Source organism: Larus michahellis, chromosome 1, assembly GCF_964199755.1.
Source record: "Larus michahellis chromosome 1, bLarMic1.1, whole genome shotgun sequence".
NCBI classification, from domain to species: Eukaryota; Metazoa; Chordata; class Aves; order Charadriiformes; family Laridae; genus Larus; species Larus michahellis.
This window is the reverse complement of record NC_133896.1, coordinates 33,951,287-33,969,290: the sequence shown is the minus strand read 5'-3', so window position 1 is coordinate 33,969,290 and position 18,004 is coordinate 33,951,287. Positions and strand designations below refer to the sequence as shown.

Below are 18,004 nucleotides of genomic sequence, written 5' to 3'. Positions count from 1 at the left end.
GCACAGGAGCTGCTGGTGGATTTTAAAGCAAAGGAAGTAATTTTTTATTATAAAGCCCAAATTGTTATCCTTTTTTTCTTCAAGACCCCACCTCCTATAAGATAGATAAGATGGGGCTGCAATGAGGATGACTCCAGGGCTGGTCAAGGAGGAAGACTTGTCCACCTAGACTTTTAACTTGTTTTTGCAAAAGATGGATAGGCTACAGAGACTGTAGGAAGATTGAAAGGAAGAAAGATTATCTGATTGTCGAAGATTATCTGATCGGATTATCTGTCCAAGATTGTCTTCGGTCTTGGAGAAGTGGCTTATGCCACAGCCTCAGCATCTAGTAGATGTGATGGTGAGCAAGATACCTCAACAAAGTTTTGCCCAGCTTGCTTCCCATCGCAGAGTTTTCAAGCGCAGGGTGTTACAGCCGGGAAGCTCAGCGCTTTTACAGCAGAGCTGGCCATTTGTCACTAAGTTAGCTGGAGAAGTATGGTACGGTACTTGGAATTAGCAAGCTTGGGAAACGCTCTTATTTCTGAAAAATCAGTCCCAAAGCTTTTGTGATTGATGAGCATTTTTTTGACAGCTTCATATGAAACATAGAGAGTTTATCAGCCATAAACTCAGAATGGCGTTAAAACCTAATTGTACAAAAGTGGTTGAAAACGAATTGTTTTCTCGTGTCCCTGCTGCAGACGTGGGCTGGGGAGGCTGGCGGGTGGGATGGGGGTCTCTCTGTTCAGCGCCTTGTCTTTGCACAGCCCATTCAGAAGTTTTTTACATTCCCCACATCTTATCACTTCAGCAGCCTGCATTCCTACCACAGGGCTCTGGATTCCTGAAACTCCAGCTCTCCCTAAAAAGGGAGTTAAGGCAACCTGACACTCGCATCCCCTGTCGGATATACTGTCAGATGTGGGAAGAGCACCATAGAAACACAGAGGGGGAAAGGAATGAAAATGCGCAAGGCTCAGATAATTTGAGTTAAACAAGGCTTGGAGCCATGCTCTTAATGAGGAAGATAAAAAGAAATCTGCAATTACTACCAGTTTACTGAATGAGGCAGCAAACTTAAGAGGAAAAAAAGAACAGTATGATTGTGTAATTAAAAACTGTAACATGCGTGCAAGCAAATGGCAGGGAAATTGGAGTTGCCTGGGCAACGTTAATGCTGACTTTGCCCAACTTCTAAGTGCTTGACTTCACAACCTTAATGTTAACGTTTTTTAGACATAATACATAATTAGCCGCAGCCAATTAGGGATGCTATGGCTCCTGTTGCTAACCGGTAATATTTACATTTAAATATGGAGAAAGATTACTGCTGGCTATAGTGTATTATTTAATTATACAGTCAGTTTAGAAATGAAATTACATCTGAAGCATTTGAGAGATTCCCTTGAGCAGAAGTGATGGAACAATTATTACTGCAATTTGGCATGAGGAAACTTTGCTGAAAGTCTAGAATTTCACCTAATCAGACAATTTGATTAGTGATCCATGTGTAGGAGCACTCTGTGCTGCTGATGAGTAATTTCAAAAAGCACTGTAAGAAAAGTAATCATAATAACTATGGACACTTTTCCTTAGCAACTTGCATATCAAATTTATTAAGTTTTAAAAGTCAATTCAGAATAATGTAATTAGTGTAAATTCAGTACCATGATGGAAAAAAACCCCAGTGTATTTTAGCTTATTACAATCACTATGAATAAAAAGTTCTGGTTTCTGCTGACAATTCAATTCATGATGCCCAGCAACTACAGCTGGTCAAGGTCTGACAGCTTCATGCCAAACAGCTGTGGCTTTGAAGACACAGAGGTTTCTAAATTACTTTCTGGGAAAAGAGGCATTAACAAGAAGGATGCCTGTGCGCACACAGCTTTCTAGAAACAGTAATGTGGGCAGACTGATGGAAAATAAGAATATGCTCTCTCTGCCTGGCATTGAAAAGTCGACTACGCCACTAAAGGAAAAAAAAATAGATGCATGTGAAAATACCAGCTCAAGAAACTTAGACGTACAAACACATTTGGAAAATATGAAGGCAATAAAAGCAAACTCCAGAGTGATCACAAACATTTTTCCCTGGACTTTGAGAACCTGGAAGTAGCAGGAGGTAAGATCTCAAGAGTTATTCCAGTCCTCTTATAAGACAAGGATGGAATAATGCAGTGGATTCCTTTGGCGAGAGAATGCTGTGTTGAAGGTCCTGGTCATTTCAGCCACTGGTAAAGAGCCCCCAGTTTTAAGTGACATGAATATGCAGATCAGTCATTGCACACTTACCAGACCAAGCCTTGAGCTTAGGCAGGGTTGGTAATGCGACCAGCTTCCCAAGGTAATGCTGCCGTCAGACCACACCTTCGGCTGCAAACAGCCTCTTGCTGGGATGGGCGATCTGTGATCTGGCTGGTGAGCCTGACTGGTGGCTTGTCCTTTCTATCGAATGTATGAAGGAAATGCACCACTCGACTGCAGTCGTTCAGCTGCAGGCCTTACCTCTAGCGCCTGGCTTTTGTCCTTGGACAGACGGCCTGCTCCCAGTCCTCAACTTTATGTTATCATGGAGTCTTTGGCCTATGGTCTGCCTTCTGTCCATGTTCTTGCCTTGCCTTTTGACTGCAAGGCTGTTCACAGGTTTCGCACAATGTCAGTGACTTTTAAGAAACAGAGTGTATGTGCAGCCACAGAAGAACAAGGGCACGTAAGAACACAAGACCGTGCTTATGGATCATCTCAGTGGTCCACCTAGCCCCCTGTCCCCACGAGTGACCAATGGTGGCCTGGGCCAAAACCATCATTCAGTGTTCTGAAGTGTAAGATGAGGGCACGGGGGCAGTGAAGCTCCTATAGTATGTGATCAGACAGAAGCAGTATATTTGTGGTTTAGATCACATGGCTTTTTAATTCATCAATTTCTCTCTACAGCTTTTGAACCTGCAACTGCTTCTTCCACTTTTTAGCACTGGGAAGAGCGAGGAGCGGTAAGTTTTTATTCACTTCCACAACGTGAGGTGGCACATCAGAAATCTTCTCAGGTATATTACATATTACTACACACTCTGAGGCAGATGCCACAGATACCTGAGGAAAAGTATCAACAGTGCTGCCGATGGGACAGCGAGAGCTTTTCGACTGCTTGGTGTGCAACGACGTTAATAATGTACTGGGTATCCAGATATTACGTCACCCTAAGATATGTGCTTGTCAGCAACGCATATAGAAGGATCATTCCCTGGATAATGTCCTACTTCAGATTTCAGCATGGTCACCCACCACTGTTGTGAACAGGGTTTTCAGAGCGGGAACAGTGGAGGCAGCTTTAGACCCAACAAAGTAAGCACATGATAGTGCAGTGTAAAGTGCCATTTCTAGACTTCTCTAACTACTGTTGCACCTTCCTAGAAGATTAGCCACCCCAGAGGGAGTAAATTCAGTCTAAGAACTTGTCAGAAAGAATGCAGGTGAATTTTAAAGCACAAGTCTCCTTTTCATTGGCAGGTAGCATAAAAATGTGGAAAATAAGTATTTTGATAGCTTATCTCAGAAGGAAGCAAAGTCAGGACTATACACTAATGACGCTGATGAATAATGACTGGCTTTGAGTCTTAGATACCGTTCAGCTATAACAAAACCAAGCAGCAAGAATAATAAGGAGGAAAAAGCCAAACAGAAATTCTCTTCCTCCTATCTCACCTATACCACAGTGTAATTCCATGGAATCTTAAAAAAGGCTACAAAAGAGGAGATGCAAGCTTTGCTTTGGAAAGCATGGGAAGACATTTTACTTTGGTATCAACAAAGTCCTGCTGATCTGTTTTACGATGTTATAAACATACCAGACGGCAGTAACACAGAACAACCATAGGGCTTGCTCCTGTCGTACAACATCACAGATCTTCGTGGGAGTACAACCAGTGCTTGAGAGACCCAGCCATACCCCTCTCCACAAAATCATTTCCACTGAGATTCTACTCCATATCTCCAAAACTGTGGAAGTGAGAGGATGTAAAAAATCAGTTTTCAGGTGAAAAAAACTGAGCAGCCTCTACAGAGCTGTTTTTCATTTAAGCTTCGGTAAGATTGCTTACGCATCTCAGGATAACAATAGGGAAAAGCAAGTGTGATGGTCTGTTAAAAGGCTGGTCATAATCCCTTGACATTGGCTATGCTGAGTTTTGTTTTATTTGTTAAGAGAAGACCACGGTGGCTTTACTGCAGATTCTATTTTTTGTTTCAAGGAGAAAAAATATGACCTTTTGAAATGTGTGAATCCAGCTCATAAGACTGTAAGGCAAGAAGTTACCAACAAGGTCATCCAGGCTGATCCCTGTAAAACAAGCCTGAGGATCTGACCATCCTAGCTCTTGTGTCAACTCCAACTTCTGGCTAAGGTGAATAAACTTCTCAGTTCCAAAGATTTTACTGAACTGAAGACTGATGGACTGGTATCAAGGAGATCTCTTAAAAAGGACAACAAATTAGGATCCAGTAAATGCATCCAGAAAATGTTCTCTCTGTGCCGTACATAGCACTAATGGAATATGTTCATGCTGAACTCACACAGCTAGGATTTCGATGATCACCTTTCCTGAAGCCACAGACTTTGGTTTAGTTTGGTATCTGCAAAATGGAGCAATCCCTAAACATGAAATCACCGAATGACTCCTCTCTCTCTGTTTGCTGGAGGTTGGCACTTTGGCTGTGCAGTCTGGACCCTGAGAGCACCTTATGTCACTTCTGAGTGACATTTCTCTTTTACCTGGGTCAGGTCTGCTCATATGGAGTGAAACTCAGCACTCTGAAGGCCAAGAGAATCACTGACCCTAAAGGTGGCAAAATAAAACGGTGAAGAAAATACCGAAGGGGATTAAAAAGAACTGAAAGACTTCCTGAAAGCAAAAGGGATTTCTCTGGAGCTTATTTTTGCATGCAAGGTGTTCTTGTGGTGTCCTGAGGAACATCCTGTTGAGGAGAAGGGTCACTGGGTTTTTTCAGTGAACTGTACGCAGTGAGAGATGCAGAAACTCCTCTGATAGACACGTTTGGTCTTATCCTAGAGTGCAGGATAAACATCTATCCCCAAAACATTTAATTAAACTCAGAGGAAACAAACAAAAAAAGAAAGGTGAGGATACACCAGCCGCAACCGATTGATGGAGTACCGCTGTTTAGACAGATATTTATCCTTCCACCATCAATAGCTTTGGAAGATAAACCACTGAAAAAACCCACTGGAAAACCCCACTCTGAACAGCAATATACAGTCACTGGGAGCTGAGGCTGCAGCATTTACACACTTATAACTATGGATGCTGATGGTTCCACGTAACTCAAAAGGATTGTTCTCGTGTTTGTGTCATGTTTGGCTCCTAATAACATCCCTACATGGATTGGTGTGCAGAGATGAGTAGCAGCTTGCTACCTCAGAAGTTTAGGCTGTTGTGTGAGGACTATAGGATCAAACTCCAGGTAAACCTGTAAAAATCTGGATTCCTGCCATGGGCTGAGAGGAATACGTGACATTTTGACAATGTAAGAGCTATCACAAGCACTACACAACTTGGGTCCAAACATCATAAAATGCCACTGTTTATATGCGTTTTCTTTCCCTGAGAAATTTCAGATGAGTTGTTAGTGAGATTTGATTTAACTCAGCCCTGCTAAACTGTAATATTGCTGATATTTTGAGAGGTTCAAAGGACCAAAACGAGGAAGCAGTGCAAGCTGTTTATCGTTTTTGTGCAAGCACTCTGCCTTCCCTGCCTAGATCACGTGCGTGCCCAGAACCTGGCCTAATAAACATGCATATCTCTGAAGGCTGATTTGCTGAAGGACTGTGACCTAAAGGTTCAGTGGAGAATTAACCCTCTGGTCAAGAGTATGATAAGCTGTTTTTTCACCTGCTCCAGCACCGAAGCACATCATCACACAAATGCACCCGGACTTCTGCCAGTCCCTCAGAGCCTTCTTGAACCTGACGGAATTTTCTTTGCTTAAAATAACGTGAGGTTTATTTTTTGGTTGGTTTTCTTTTTCCTGTCCCAGAGCAACTGACCCAAATCAGTTGTCCTTAGGCAAGAAACATAAAGAAGACAAGCCACTTTTGCTTTTGCCATGAGATGGGCTTGCCAAGATCAACCCCAAGCACACTGTCGAAATTCCTGCCCAATTGTACGGGGAAGGAGCGTACCCTGCCTTCCGTGGGTTTTACAGGGGGGCAGCCCATGCGCAGCGGTTGCCCCAAGCTACAGACACAGCTTTTTTAGCAGCCAAGCTGATCCCATGGTGTTCCTCACCAATGCCAAGCCTCCGGGCAGCTGTGAAGCCTTTTCATTGGGAACTGAAGTGATTAACCAAATTGTAATTGCAGATCGCTGTTTGGTTAGACTTCAATGCCTGTGGATCAATGAGCTATCTAATTAGAAAACTTAAGTTTGAAATATGTTTATAAAATTATACCCGTTGCTCTTAAATTTACATGTCTCCAAGGAGAGATATTTGAATTTCTGTAATGAGTTTCTCAGAATGTTTGCTTTAAAGTATTTCCTACGCTCAGCTGTTATGCAGTGTGTTTACAAGAGGGTCCCAAAAAGATACTTTTAATTACTTCGACTATGAAAATATTAAGTTTAAAGTCAAAACCTACAGGCATTTTTGAGCTACTTCATGCGTGTAGATGGAAAGGCTCATGTTTGTAAGCACTCCCAGTGTCGAACCCAGAGTTTAGAAATAAACTGTATACTTTTGTTTCCTAATTAGAAAATATTTCGTAGTTTTAGCAATTGAGGGACTCTTCATATTTTTCTTCTAAAAGCTGCGGATTAATAGCCCGCTGCCACCTAAAACCACCTTCTTCTGTGCATAAGAAGTCTGAAAGAGAGTTTTGGTCTTCTTGCAAACACCAATAAACTTACAAAAACCTCTGGAGCTCTATTTGGCCTGACTGCATTACCCTTGAAGCTTTTTCTCTCCTAACTTTATTATCATCAAGGAACAAGTTAAAAAAAAGAAAAATACAGCATTGGCTCATTTATTCTTCAAGTCACATTGATTTCTTTTTTTTTTTTTTTTTAAATAATACGTTACATGTTTAAGTCTTACCACGTTACATGTTTAAGTCTTACCAATTATTGTAGGAGTTTTTGCTGGGCTGTTTGTCTTTAGCACAGCCATTAGTTTATAGATTAAACTGTCCTTTTGTGCAAATTCCTTCTTGTCTTTTATAGACAGCAGAATAATTAAATGAATTTAATTATTTTTCCTAGAATAAATCAGTATATGCAGAGATGATGAAAGATTTAATAAAGATATTTCGTCCATTAGGGACTAGTTCTGCATTCTTTACTATGAATAGCATTTACAAAAATAATGCTATTCCCACTCTAGTCAATGGGACTGCTCACAAGGGTGAAGTGTGCATTGTTTGACCTCATCCTTGTTCATTAATGCCTATAAAAACTCCATTAGACTACTTAAGGAAAAATCACATAGAAAGAGAACACTAATAATTTTACTAATATTGCACACAAACTAATAAAACTCTCTGGCAATGCTAGAGCCCTCTGGATCATCATCTCTGTCTTGTTTTTTTAAACGTCATTATCTCTAACTGCAGTGCCAAACCTAAACCAGTGGAAATTTCTTGCAAATAATTAATGGTATAAATATAGCCCTTTTTTTCCTGCTGGATAAATTACCTATGAACACATTGTGATTTTTACTATATATTAAAAATATGCATGCAAGCACCAGAGATTAATTATTTCAATTCACTGCACAAGTTATATTACCTGAGTCCCTCACCGTACCTTATTTTCCTGATGGACTTGGAAGAATCTTTATGCCACTGCTTATGAGTTCCTGACCAGATAAATAGGTGAATAGCTGCACTGGTTGGCTTTACCCTTGCGAATGCTGTCATGAGTTCTTCCTCTTTGCCCTTTACTTACTTACTTTTGTAGTCTGTACCCAGGCCTCAACAGATATTTTGCCTTTACTTCCATCTCCTCACTCTTTCCATGTCTTCAACACTTCTTATTTTACCAGACCCTTCAGTCACGACCCCAGTCTGTGCTACAGGGGTCTCTCCACTGGTCTAAGTTCTAGGCTTTGGTGCTTATCTCAAGCTCCCTCCACTGACATCGACAGACCCCAGCTTCTCCACAGGCAGGACGTGCTGCTTCTTCCACTCCTCCACTGTGCCAGATCACAGCAGCATGTCCTTGGATTACGAATATCAGTTCCCAGCATCTTCAGCAGGGTTGCTACACCGACAACATTTTATAGTCAGCTCTCATACTTTCCACCCTGAGCTGCAATCCAGGCAACATTTTCTCAGTTAAATATTCCTCCCACAAAGGAAGAAATCTTTCACTCACTGAAAAATCACTAATCTCATCTCTTCTCCTCACCAAAATGCATTAGCTCTGGCACCGCCACAGCACAGGACATTCAGTGCATCTCAGCTCAAGTGCTTCTTGCTCCCACTCTTCCTTCCAAATTTTCTTACACACCCAGTTAAAATTCCTCATCTGACTGCAATTTCCCAAAGTAGTAATGGTTGAGGGACTCATCACGGGTCTCTGCGCCAGCAGTGGAGCAAGAACCAAGATCTTCCTGTAGACGCTCTCAAAGCCAGATGCCTTGGCAAAAGATCCACCCAAGTTAGAAGCCCACAGGACAGAAGCCCACCATGGACACTCAAGATATCAGACATTTAGCTGCTGCAGCAACTGCTCTCAAACAGCACTTGAACAGAACAGAGGTGGTGGCTGCTGCCTACAGAAGAATACTGGTGCAGCAGCTCATTCCGATGACTGTACTGTAAGCAGTCTCCTATGCAAATATTTAATGTCCCGTGATAAATCATATCTAAAAAATGCTGGAGAACCTGACTAACCAGATTAGTGGGGTCAGGGGAAATCCATCAACAAAAAAAAAACAAAAAAAAAAAAAGAAAGGAAGGAAGGGAAACTATAAAAGCAAAGAAAAATCTGTTATTGGTGGCGGTTCCTACAAAACTCCGATTTTCAGTTATGTATAAAGAATATTGATGATTAGTGGTATAGCTGGAAATTATTTAATGTAAACACTAAATTGAAGGGTTCAATCTTATTCAGCCTTTATACAATATTTTGAAACTAAGCTGCAATTTCTACCACATGAGGCATAAAATCAATTAAAGAATGTTTATGCTCCAACAGACTTGTAACTACACTGCTTAAAGTTCAGTCAGTTTGTGTTTTGAGACATTTTTGTTAATTTTCCAACACGAATCTGGTACTCATTAAAGATGTTTAAATATGGTCTCTTTCCAAAACCGTTTGGTCTTCCTGGTTCTTCCTGCTGGTCTGAATCTCACCCTTTTACAACCATAACACACACGGTTTATTAATGTGGGTATTGCCATTAGCACAACTATCTGGGCTCTGCCTATTTTGCATTCAGTAATATTACGCCCTTCGACAGGTCACGTGCTGCACAGGAGATGGGCCATCCAGATTGGTGAGGTTTGGAACTGAAGGCTTGTGAAGAGGAAGCTGCTCTGACACGGATGCAGGATAGGAGTGGGAAAAAGGGATTATACTCCCATTTGATAGGACCACGCAATGGAAGAACATATGCCAGGCTGCCTGATGCTAATTAAAGTGTAAGTCTTCCCCATTCCCTACCCTTTGGCACTCCGCAGCCCATCCCTGACAAACCAGCAACTGCTTTAGGCAAGTTATCTTTGCACAGGCAGAGAACTAAATCACGTGTGCACAAGCGTGGGGCCTGAGCACACCTCTTGACTTCCCTAGGGAAGGTACCCCATGGGTACACGAGGAGGTTGGGGAGTGATTCTGAACCCTGCAGAGGAGTGGGGACAGCTCAAAGATTAAATCAAGCCATCTTGAGGTTGAGGGCTTTTTTTTTAATTAGCTCAGTGATGCTTCAGGATCTTGCTTCTGAAGCCCATGCAGGGAATTGTGCCTACATGTCTACTATTGTTATCATATACTAAGTTTGGGACAGGTCAGAATAAGGGGTAGAAATTATTCCATTGCACTAAACAAAAATATATTTCGGGTGCCTGTATAATTCCTCAGGAAGCAATCAAGACACTCACCCTGTCACGAAGCCTTCAGATGGATGTAGGATACCTGAGTAAAGCATGAAGGGTGGAGAAGATGAAGGATTCTGCACTCAGATGTTTGCTTTCTTAGGCTGTGATTATCAAACAAAATCCATTGTTTGATGGCAATTTGCATGACTGCCAGTTTTCATTTCCCACAGAAGACACTGGCGATAAGAAAGTAAAGGGTACACTGTCCTTCTCTGTAGCTTTGCATTCCACTGACACACCCCAATGAAAAATAAGGCCAAATGCCACGAAGACTTAAGCTGCTGCTGTAAGGTGCTTGTGGGGAATACTTCTTTTGGTAGCCAAGCCAATTTACGCTGGCTTGACAAGTTTGTGACATTACAGCCTACGGCTTTCATTTCAACTTCCAGATTCATCAGACTTGAACCCTAACACGAAATGTTAACAACGTCCCAGCGGGCTCTCATCGCAGCCAGGGCAGCAGATGAACACATACGCTCTTCGGTGGGAAAACTGTTCCACCTACATTCACACTGAGCCTGGATTTGAATCAAACCCCCCTAAAAAGTTGACAAGTGATACTAGGCCCATGCCTTGGTGAAACTATTTTTTGATGTCATATTAAAGACATAAATCAAATATCAGTTTAATAACATGTATATTCTACAGAGCAATGCTTCAGACTGTTCAAAAGGACCATGCCAGCGCCATGCACTGAAGCGACAGTGACAATCCAGTAAAAGCCAACTTATTTTTTCTGTTCATTAGAACACAGAGCTCAGCACTTGCATAATATTCCTGTCCTCACCTTTGTTTTCTGAATCTAAGAACAATAAACAATCCAAACCCACAGCACCATTCTTCAGTGTCCTCCTCCTTGGCATTCACACCCTGTTAAATGCATTATCCTGTTAAACACACGCCTGCAGCAGCTCCAGATGCTTAAGGCCTGCAGCACCTTTTCCAAAGATCTTCTCATGTCAAGCATGCGATACTTTGATTTATTGTTTGTGCATTATTTATAATGCACAAAAATATGCAACTCTTTTTCCTGACCTATCCCAGTCAATCCCAAACTTAGGCCACTGCTTTTTTATTCGACTTTCTGGGGGGGTGTATAGGAATGTGTTATCTCAAACTAAAACAGTAAAAGAAAAAAAAAATCCATTGCTCTTTACAAGGGATAAGCTGGAAGGCGTTACAAAGACTATTTAATTTATGACAGTCAATTGCACTCATAGAACTCACCCTTCTGGTTTTGTATTTTTTTTTTTTTTTACCACGGAAGAAAACACCAGTTTTAATATCAGTTCCCCCTTGGGGTTTGCCACACGTCTAGTGGCAAACTAGACCTTAATTCCACAGCATGCTACCCATCATTTCCTAGGAAATGGCAGGTACCAAGAAACACTAGGATGAGGTGATTTAAATGATAACAACTTTATTGAACTTTCCATGCGTATAGTAACGGATCTTATTCATAACCATTCTCTAATTACTTTTTCTAGGGTCTATTTGTGCGACCCACAGACTGACGCGACGCCTGTTATGGGGTGCACAGATCACCCCTTCCAGGCCTCTGGTCTTCTGAAATTCAAGCTCTCTATCTGCAATTTGATAGAGTGCCTAAATTGCAAATCAGCTGATACTAGGACATTTTTGGGGAGTTGTTGATTGCGTTACTTTCAGTAAGTGTAACGCTACGGGACTGCTGGAGTTCTGTACCATGTAACACAAGCCTGGCTGTTTCCTACTTATCAATTTTAATAAGTTTTCTTTTTTACAAATGATAATGCTTGAAAAGTCATTTTAAAAAGTCCCAGATATTGAGCATAAATGGGTGTTTTTCCTTTTAAAGGAACTTGTGGGCTGTGTAAATAGAGGAAAAACTTTAAGGAATCACCTCCAGACTTTATGAATTACAAATAGCGCAAAACAGTAATTATATTGTAGTTAAATATTTATACTCTCACTATGTGATTTTTAGTAGTTTGTAGAGAAATCATTAAATCAGCATTAAAAAGTGAGTGATACCAGCAGTGTACTCTTCAAATGCAACCATACCAGGTAACAAGGCTGTTACTCCTGCCTGGCTTGGATTTGGCGAAAGTGAAGTGGGAAGAAAGCAAAAAAAATAAATAATTATTGAAATACGAAGAGAGGAAGAAATGTAGGTAAACCATCAGGGTAACAGATATAAGAGGAAGGACATGAAAGGTAGTTTAAATTTTGAGCAGTGTTACAGGCTGGTGTTTCCCGGACCTATACAAGTCCCAGTTCTCCATGAAGAGTGTCTCGCCGCCTCAACTGTAAGTCTGAATAAGTGAGACATACGTCTACCTTCCTGCTTGCTCCTGTTCCTCGTCTTCTAGATGCACACGTACAAGAACGGTGACACAAACAGAGCACACAACTGGGGAGCAGAAATTCTTGATTCTCAGCTCATCGGACATACCCATCCCAGTCTTCTGCAGGACAGTGGGTGACTGAAATGTGCCCCAATAATTTTTAGGTCGATTCCAAGACAGAGAAGAAAGAGAGGAGAAAGCCAGGTGGGATAACAGTGGAACTACTCACTACTGTAGACAGACTGAAAAGCAAGATGTTGTCCTTTCAGAAGCAGAATTACATTTTTGTTAAAGAATCTGCTTATAAAGCCTTCCATGTTATAAAATTATCAGATCTGATCCTTACACCTACTGCCGGGTAGACGACTTTTAAATTTCCCACAGTGCGGGGATTACAGTTAATAAATAGCAGGACAAAACCACATTTTTCAATCAAGGAATCTAATTGTTGAGACTTCCCATTGCCTTGAGAAGACTTCTACAGAAAATTGACCATTTCACAGCATCATGAAGGCAAACACTGGAGTAATTTGTAGAACACTGTTGATATGCTGTACATTCATATTGGAGCACAGTATATGATATCAGTAATATATGTAGGGCCATATGAGAAGCAGGTCAAGTTAATAAAACTAGTGAATATGAAATAATAGAAGATCTAGGCAGGCAATATGATAAAATTCAGCATATGCCATGATGAAACAAGCAGAGGACAGAACAGTGAGCAAAACTAAGGAGGTGAAGAATAGCTACACCTGCTTTTCACCATTCAGATTATCACATCACCCCTTAGGACACAGTTCCAGTTGTGCAGTGGGCTGCACAAAACTGGTTATTTCAGGTTGCAACTCCACAAATGATGTTGCTTGAGTAAGCCAGTACTGTTGTATGTTTTTATTGTACTTGGTAAAAACGTAAAAACTTATTAAATACTTGGTTAAAAAAGCATGAAATACTTTTCAGAAAGAAGAGCTGGAATCCTCATCAGCACAGTATCTATATTGTGTGACAAGAAAAAGGTTAACGAACATCCATTCTTTGGTCACCTATAAAGCATGGCTTGATAATTACTGCAGCAGTGTCGAAAGACGGGAAGATCTTGTACGCTCAAGGCGCAAGGAACAACTAAGATGCCAACATATCCCAACGAAGAGAAAAGTATTTCACGCGGAATGGTTAGCCAGAGCGGATGCCTCTGGATATTGTCTGCAGAAGTTAATTTTTCTGGAGAGCAGACTCAGATATTCTGTAAATCCCCAAACACAAGGAAACTAATTTAGACATGGTATGAGGTTTGGCACCAGGGAAAGAAAAACTTTACAGTTTATGGAACTGTCTGACAGTTTCTAGGCAGAAAATAATGGGTTTGGAGAATTTTAAATGCTGTGGCAACCACAGGTCAATGTCCTTCCCACCATTTCTGCCTGGTAACAAGATATCTCAGAAACAAATTGATGTCACCAATGTAACAATGCTCTTGAAAACAGTCGGACTCCAAAAGAAAATGTTGCCCATCTTATTTAAGCACTGAGGGGAAAAAGGTTTTCTGCTTGTCAAAAAAGCCTAACCTTGGGACAAGACTTTCTTCCTGAAGCACAAGTCTGACCGAAACAATCCATTTCGAAGCCGCGTACGGCCAGCAGCGCGATTGTGGTGCTTTCCCGTGGACTGGGACTCCCAAGCCTGGCTCCTTCTCTGGACTCCTGCCTACGTCTGCTTCTGACGTGCGTGGTTTGCTAGTCATCAGCGTGGATAACCATAACCAACTGTATGCCAATACCAGCCAGAGCACTGCCTTTCTGTGCCATGACTACAAACTCTGATATGCCATGATAATGCCTGCCTGATGAGCTATAAACACTTGGGACTGATCTTTGGATAGAACCGGAAAGAGTTCAGAAGGCAGCCTGCATACTTGCTAAAGCAGGGATGGCTTTCTTGGGAAAAATGCAGGTGGAAGTGATACAATAAAACTGGCGGTAGATGGACGATTTACAAGTTTCTTAGACTAATAAAATAGCTCTCCTGTAATTATACCTAACGTAAAAACCTCAAGACTGTTAACCATGCATTTTGCAAGGCAGAATAGAAAATGTGACAGCACTGGTCGCTGCGTAACAGGCTTTGCACAACAACTCACGAAATCCTCCTTGCTCAATTTTTACCCAGTTTTGCCACACAGCATGCGTTGTTCCAAACTGCTGGATCCTGCAAGCAGAACACGTAGCTCGTGATTTGCTGCCTCTGGGAGCTGAACTAACCCCAAATTTGATAGAGAGTCATGAGTAGGAAAAAATTTAGTTGTCCTCTGGGTATGGAAAGAATGGAAAGAAAAAGGCACGTGTTGATTAATACACTGCAGTGCTGATCCACCCTTCAATTTGGGGAGTGGAGTCAAACAATTCCTCTGCCTCACTTCATATGGAAAACTGAATTAGTCTTTGGACTGTTACTGTAAAGCAAGGGATACTCCCACAGCATCTGAAACAAAGGCTAGTAATGTTGGAGGAAAGACATTCCCTGATTTCCACAGGCATTGGGTGAGGCTTAAACTTTACACACTTTTGGAGTGAGCTAACTGAATAAATGAGGGTAAACCGTACTGGCCATTATTAAGGATTAGTATTTAGAGGCAACATAAGTATCAGAGACAGTTAATGCCATTAGAATTTTTTACTAATGCAGAAATTCAGTCCCAATATTAAAAAAATATAAAAATTCTGTACTTATCACTAAAATTATTCATAACCTTTGAACACTAATGAGCAAGAACCCTTTTTATTTGATAAAATTTATATATACAAATCTATCTTCTACTCGCTTGTCGAGTTGACATTTGCCTGCATTCTTTGTTTGTCAGTTCCATTTTAACAAGCTAAGTAGAATAAAGGACTTCAGAATATCTGGGGTACTGGAGCTGAAACCAGCTTCTGAACTGGAGTAAATCTGTGTCTTTTTAGTGAAATGAATAGACCCCTTATAGTCTTGAACCAGCTGAGAACCAACCCCTTTTGGGCTGTTTTCTGGAAATACTTTAATAGAATTCATTCCCACAGTGAATACAAATGTCATTGTGCCGGGCTGCTGCTTTTGGGATAAGACGGAACGTACACTGTCTTTGAATTTAAAACTCTCTGGTCATTTTACTGTCTGCATTTCTGGCAGACACAATATGCATTTTTTTTTTCCCCCAGCAAAATTACCATCTACTTTTTGCCAATTTTCTCCCCTTACTTTTTTCTTTTTTGGGGGGTGGGGGGTGGGGTGTAGGATGGGGGTGTAATTATTCCCCTCCTTTCCTTGGCTGTCAAATTAAATTCCGGCAGTGCGAGGAGAGCTGGCTGCTGTCCCTCGAAGCTGATGGCAGCCGCACGGATCAGCCCAGGGGGATGCTGCAAGCTCGGGGGTGTGAGGGGGCGATGGCATTCCTCGCATTTTCCAAGGGAGCGAGGCACCCCGGCGCAGGCTGTGCCGGTGCTGGGCCATGGGAGCTGCCACACCGAAGGTCTCTCCAGCAGAGAGAGAAAACGAAGCGCTGCTTGGGTGTCACCTCAGGCGCCTCCCTCCCCAGGTGAGGGACAGGATCAGGTAAAGTTTTCGGTGCCCCTCCGCCAACTCAGCCGCGCTGGCGCCCTCGGAGCCGCGGCCGCTCCGTCAGGCAGCCCCGGCCGGCCCGCCCCGCCCGCGCACGCAAAGGCTGCGCGTATTTTCCAGGGGAAAAACCACCAGAAGTTGTAGCAGGAGGAGGCGAGCCGTGGTGCATGCCCCGCTGCCTGCCAGCCCCCTCCGGCCACCGTCCCGCTCGCCGCCCGGGGGGGCGGCGACAGCAGGAGCCCTCCCCACCCGCGACACCGTCTCCGGGAGGAACTTCCCCACGCCGCAGCCCCGGGAAGGGGGGGACGGGGACACCCTCCCGGCGCCAGCCCGCGACTCACCGGTCTCCCCGTCATCATCATCATCTTCCTCCTCTCCCTCCTCCTCCCCCTCCAGATCCAGCAGCACGTCTTGGTTCTCCGCGTTCATCTTCCCGAGGCTGGGACCCCCGCGCCCGCTCTCCCGCCGCCGGGGAGCCCGGTCCGCCCCGAGCCCTCCCTGCCCCGGAGGCGGAGCGGCGGCGGCGGCGGGGGCGGCGGGGCGGGGGGCGGGGGGCGGGCGGGGCGGCCACCCCCACTCCCCGGCGGGCCAGTCCGCCCTTGCCCGGGCGAGCTGAGCGCCGGGCTGTCGCCCACAGCCCGTCCCGGGGCTCGCCAGCGCTGAGCCTCGGGAAGGGGGAGCTGCGGGTGCGATTCGAGACAGGCAGCGCTGGGTTTCCTTAGTCCTTGCGGCGTTGTCACCTTGTAACGAGCAGTTTGCTGGAGCCGTCAGAGAAGGGAGAAGGCACCTACCGATCTTCGGGCAGAGAGGGGCAGAGATGGTTATCCGAGTCGTGCGCTGTAAGCAGGCACGTTTATTTACTTCATTGGCAGCATCCTGGATGATTAAAAGGGGGAAGCTGGAAAAACATTATAGTAATCATTGTGCATTTTGTTCTGGTTTTTGCAGTTTCCCATATGGCAGAATTCATATACATGATCATAGCATAGAATCATAGAATTGTCTAGGTTGGAAGGGACCTTTCAGATCATTGAGTCCAGCCATCAACCTAACTCTGACAAAAACACCATTAATCCATGTCCCCAAGCACCACATCTACCCATCTTCTAAATACCTCCAGGGATGGCAATTCCACCCCTTCCCTGGGCAGCCTGTTCCAATGTTTGACATGGACAATGTCGTTCTTCACCTTTAGGTGAAGAAATTTTTCCTAGTAGCCAACCTAAACCTCCCCTGGCCCCTCCCTGGGGCCTCTTCCTCTTGTCCTATCATAAGCTGATCAAACGCCATTTTAAAACTAACTAGGGAACAGTTTTTAACAGGAGCCAGGATGAAGATTGTTCAAAGATTTTCATGTCCTGAAACATACATGTCCGTATGTTTACCTTTTGAAAATTGGGTCAGGAGTAAAACTCCTGAGTCTTTTTAAAACATGTCAAATTATGCACCTAAACACTGAAGGACTCACCGTTGCTAAACACTTCTGCAAATCCAAAGCTCACTTACGTAAAAAACCCCAAACCAGTAAGTATTGCAGAGTTATTTGGAGAAGGCAGCAGAAGTTGGAGGGGGAAGCCTCAAAGGCTGAATAAAAAGCCCATCTCTAGAGCTCTATTGATGTATTCAACTCAGTTAACCGTTCTACAGGTGAGAGGCTGTCGTCATCTCTAACTTCATTTGCAGATACAAACCAGCAAAATTTTGCAATACAGGGAATGCAGAATTGTCACTACGCAGGAATGCCAAGGGGGCAGAAGTGCTGACAAAAAGGGATTTGAGTGCTCAGCAATCTACCAATCTACTCACATATATACTGGTTCCAGGGGAAAAGTAGAGAGTTCCTGAAATGGAAAGATGTCTGGAGGGGTGCCCAGAGCTTGACTGGACTGAGCTTGAATAGTGGGAAGAAACGAAAATAAGACTGAAAAGATGGATTGAAGAAAGGGGGGAGTCCTGTTTGGGGAAAGGAGAAAAGAGCAAG

General features: G+C 43.2%; 1 protein-coding gene across 1 annotated transcript in view; it reads right to left on the bottom strand.

Annotated features, from left to right (window-relative positions):
- The window catches only part of ANO6 (anoctamin 6), a 79,285-nt gene extending 62,474 nt beyond the window's left edge, over nt 1-16,811 (bottom strand). The window contains exon 1 of the mRNA XM_074567642.1: nt 16,365-16,811. Coding sequence (XP_074423743.1) covers nt 16,365-16,452 — 88 coding nt within the window. The 5' untranslated portion in view covers nt 16,453-16,811. The remainder of the gene's footprint in view (nt 1-16,364) is intronic.
- Nucleotides 16,812-18,004: the final 1,193 nt, after the last annotated feature.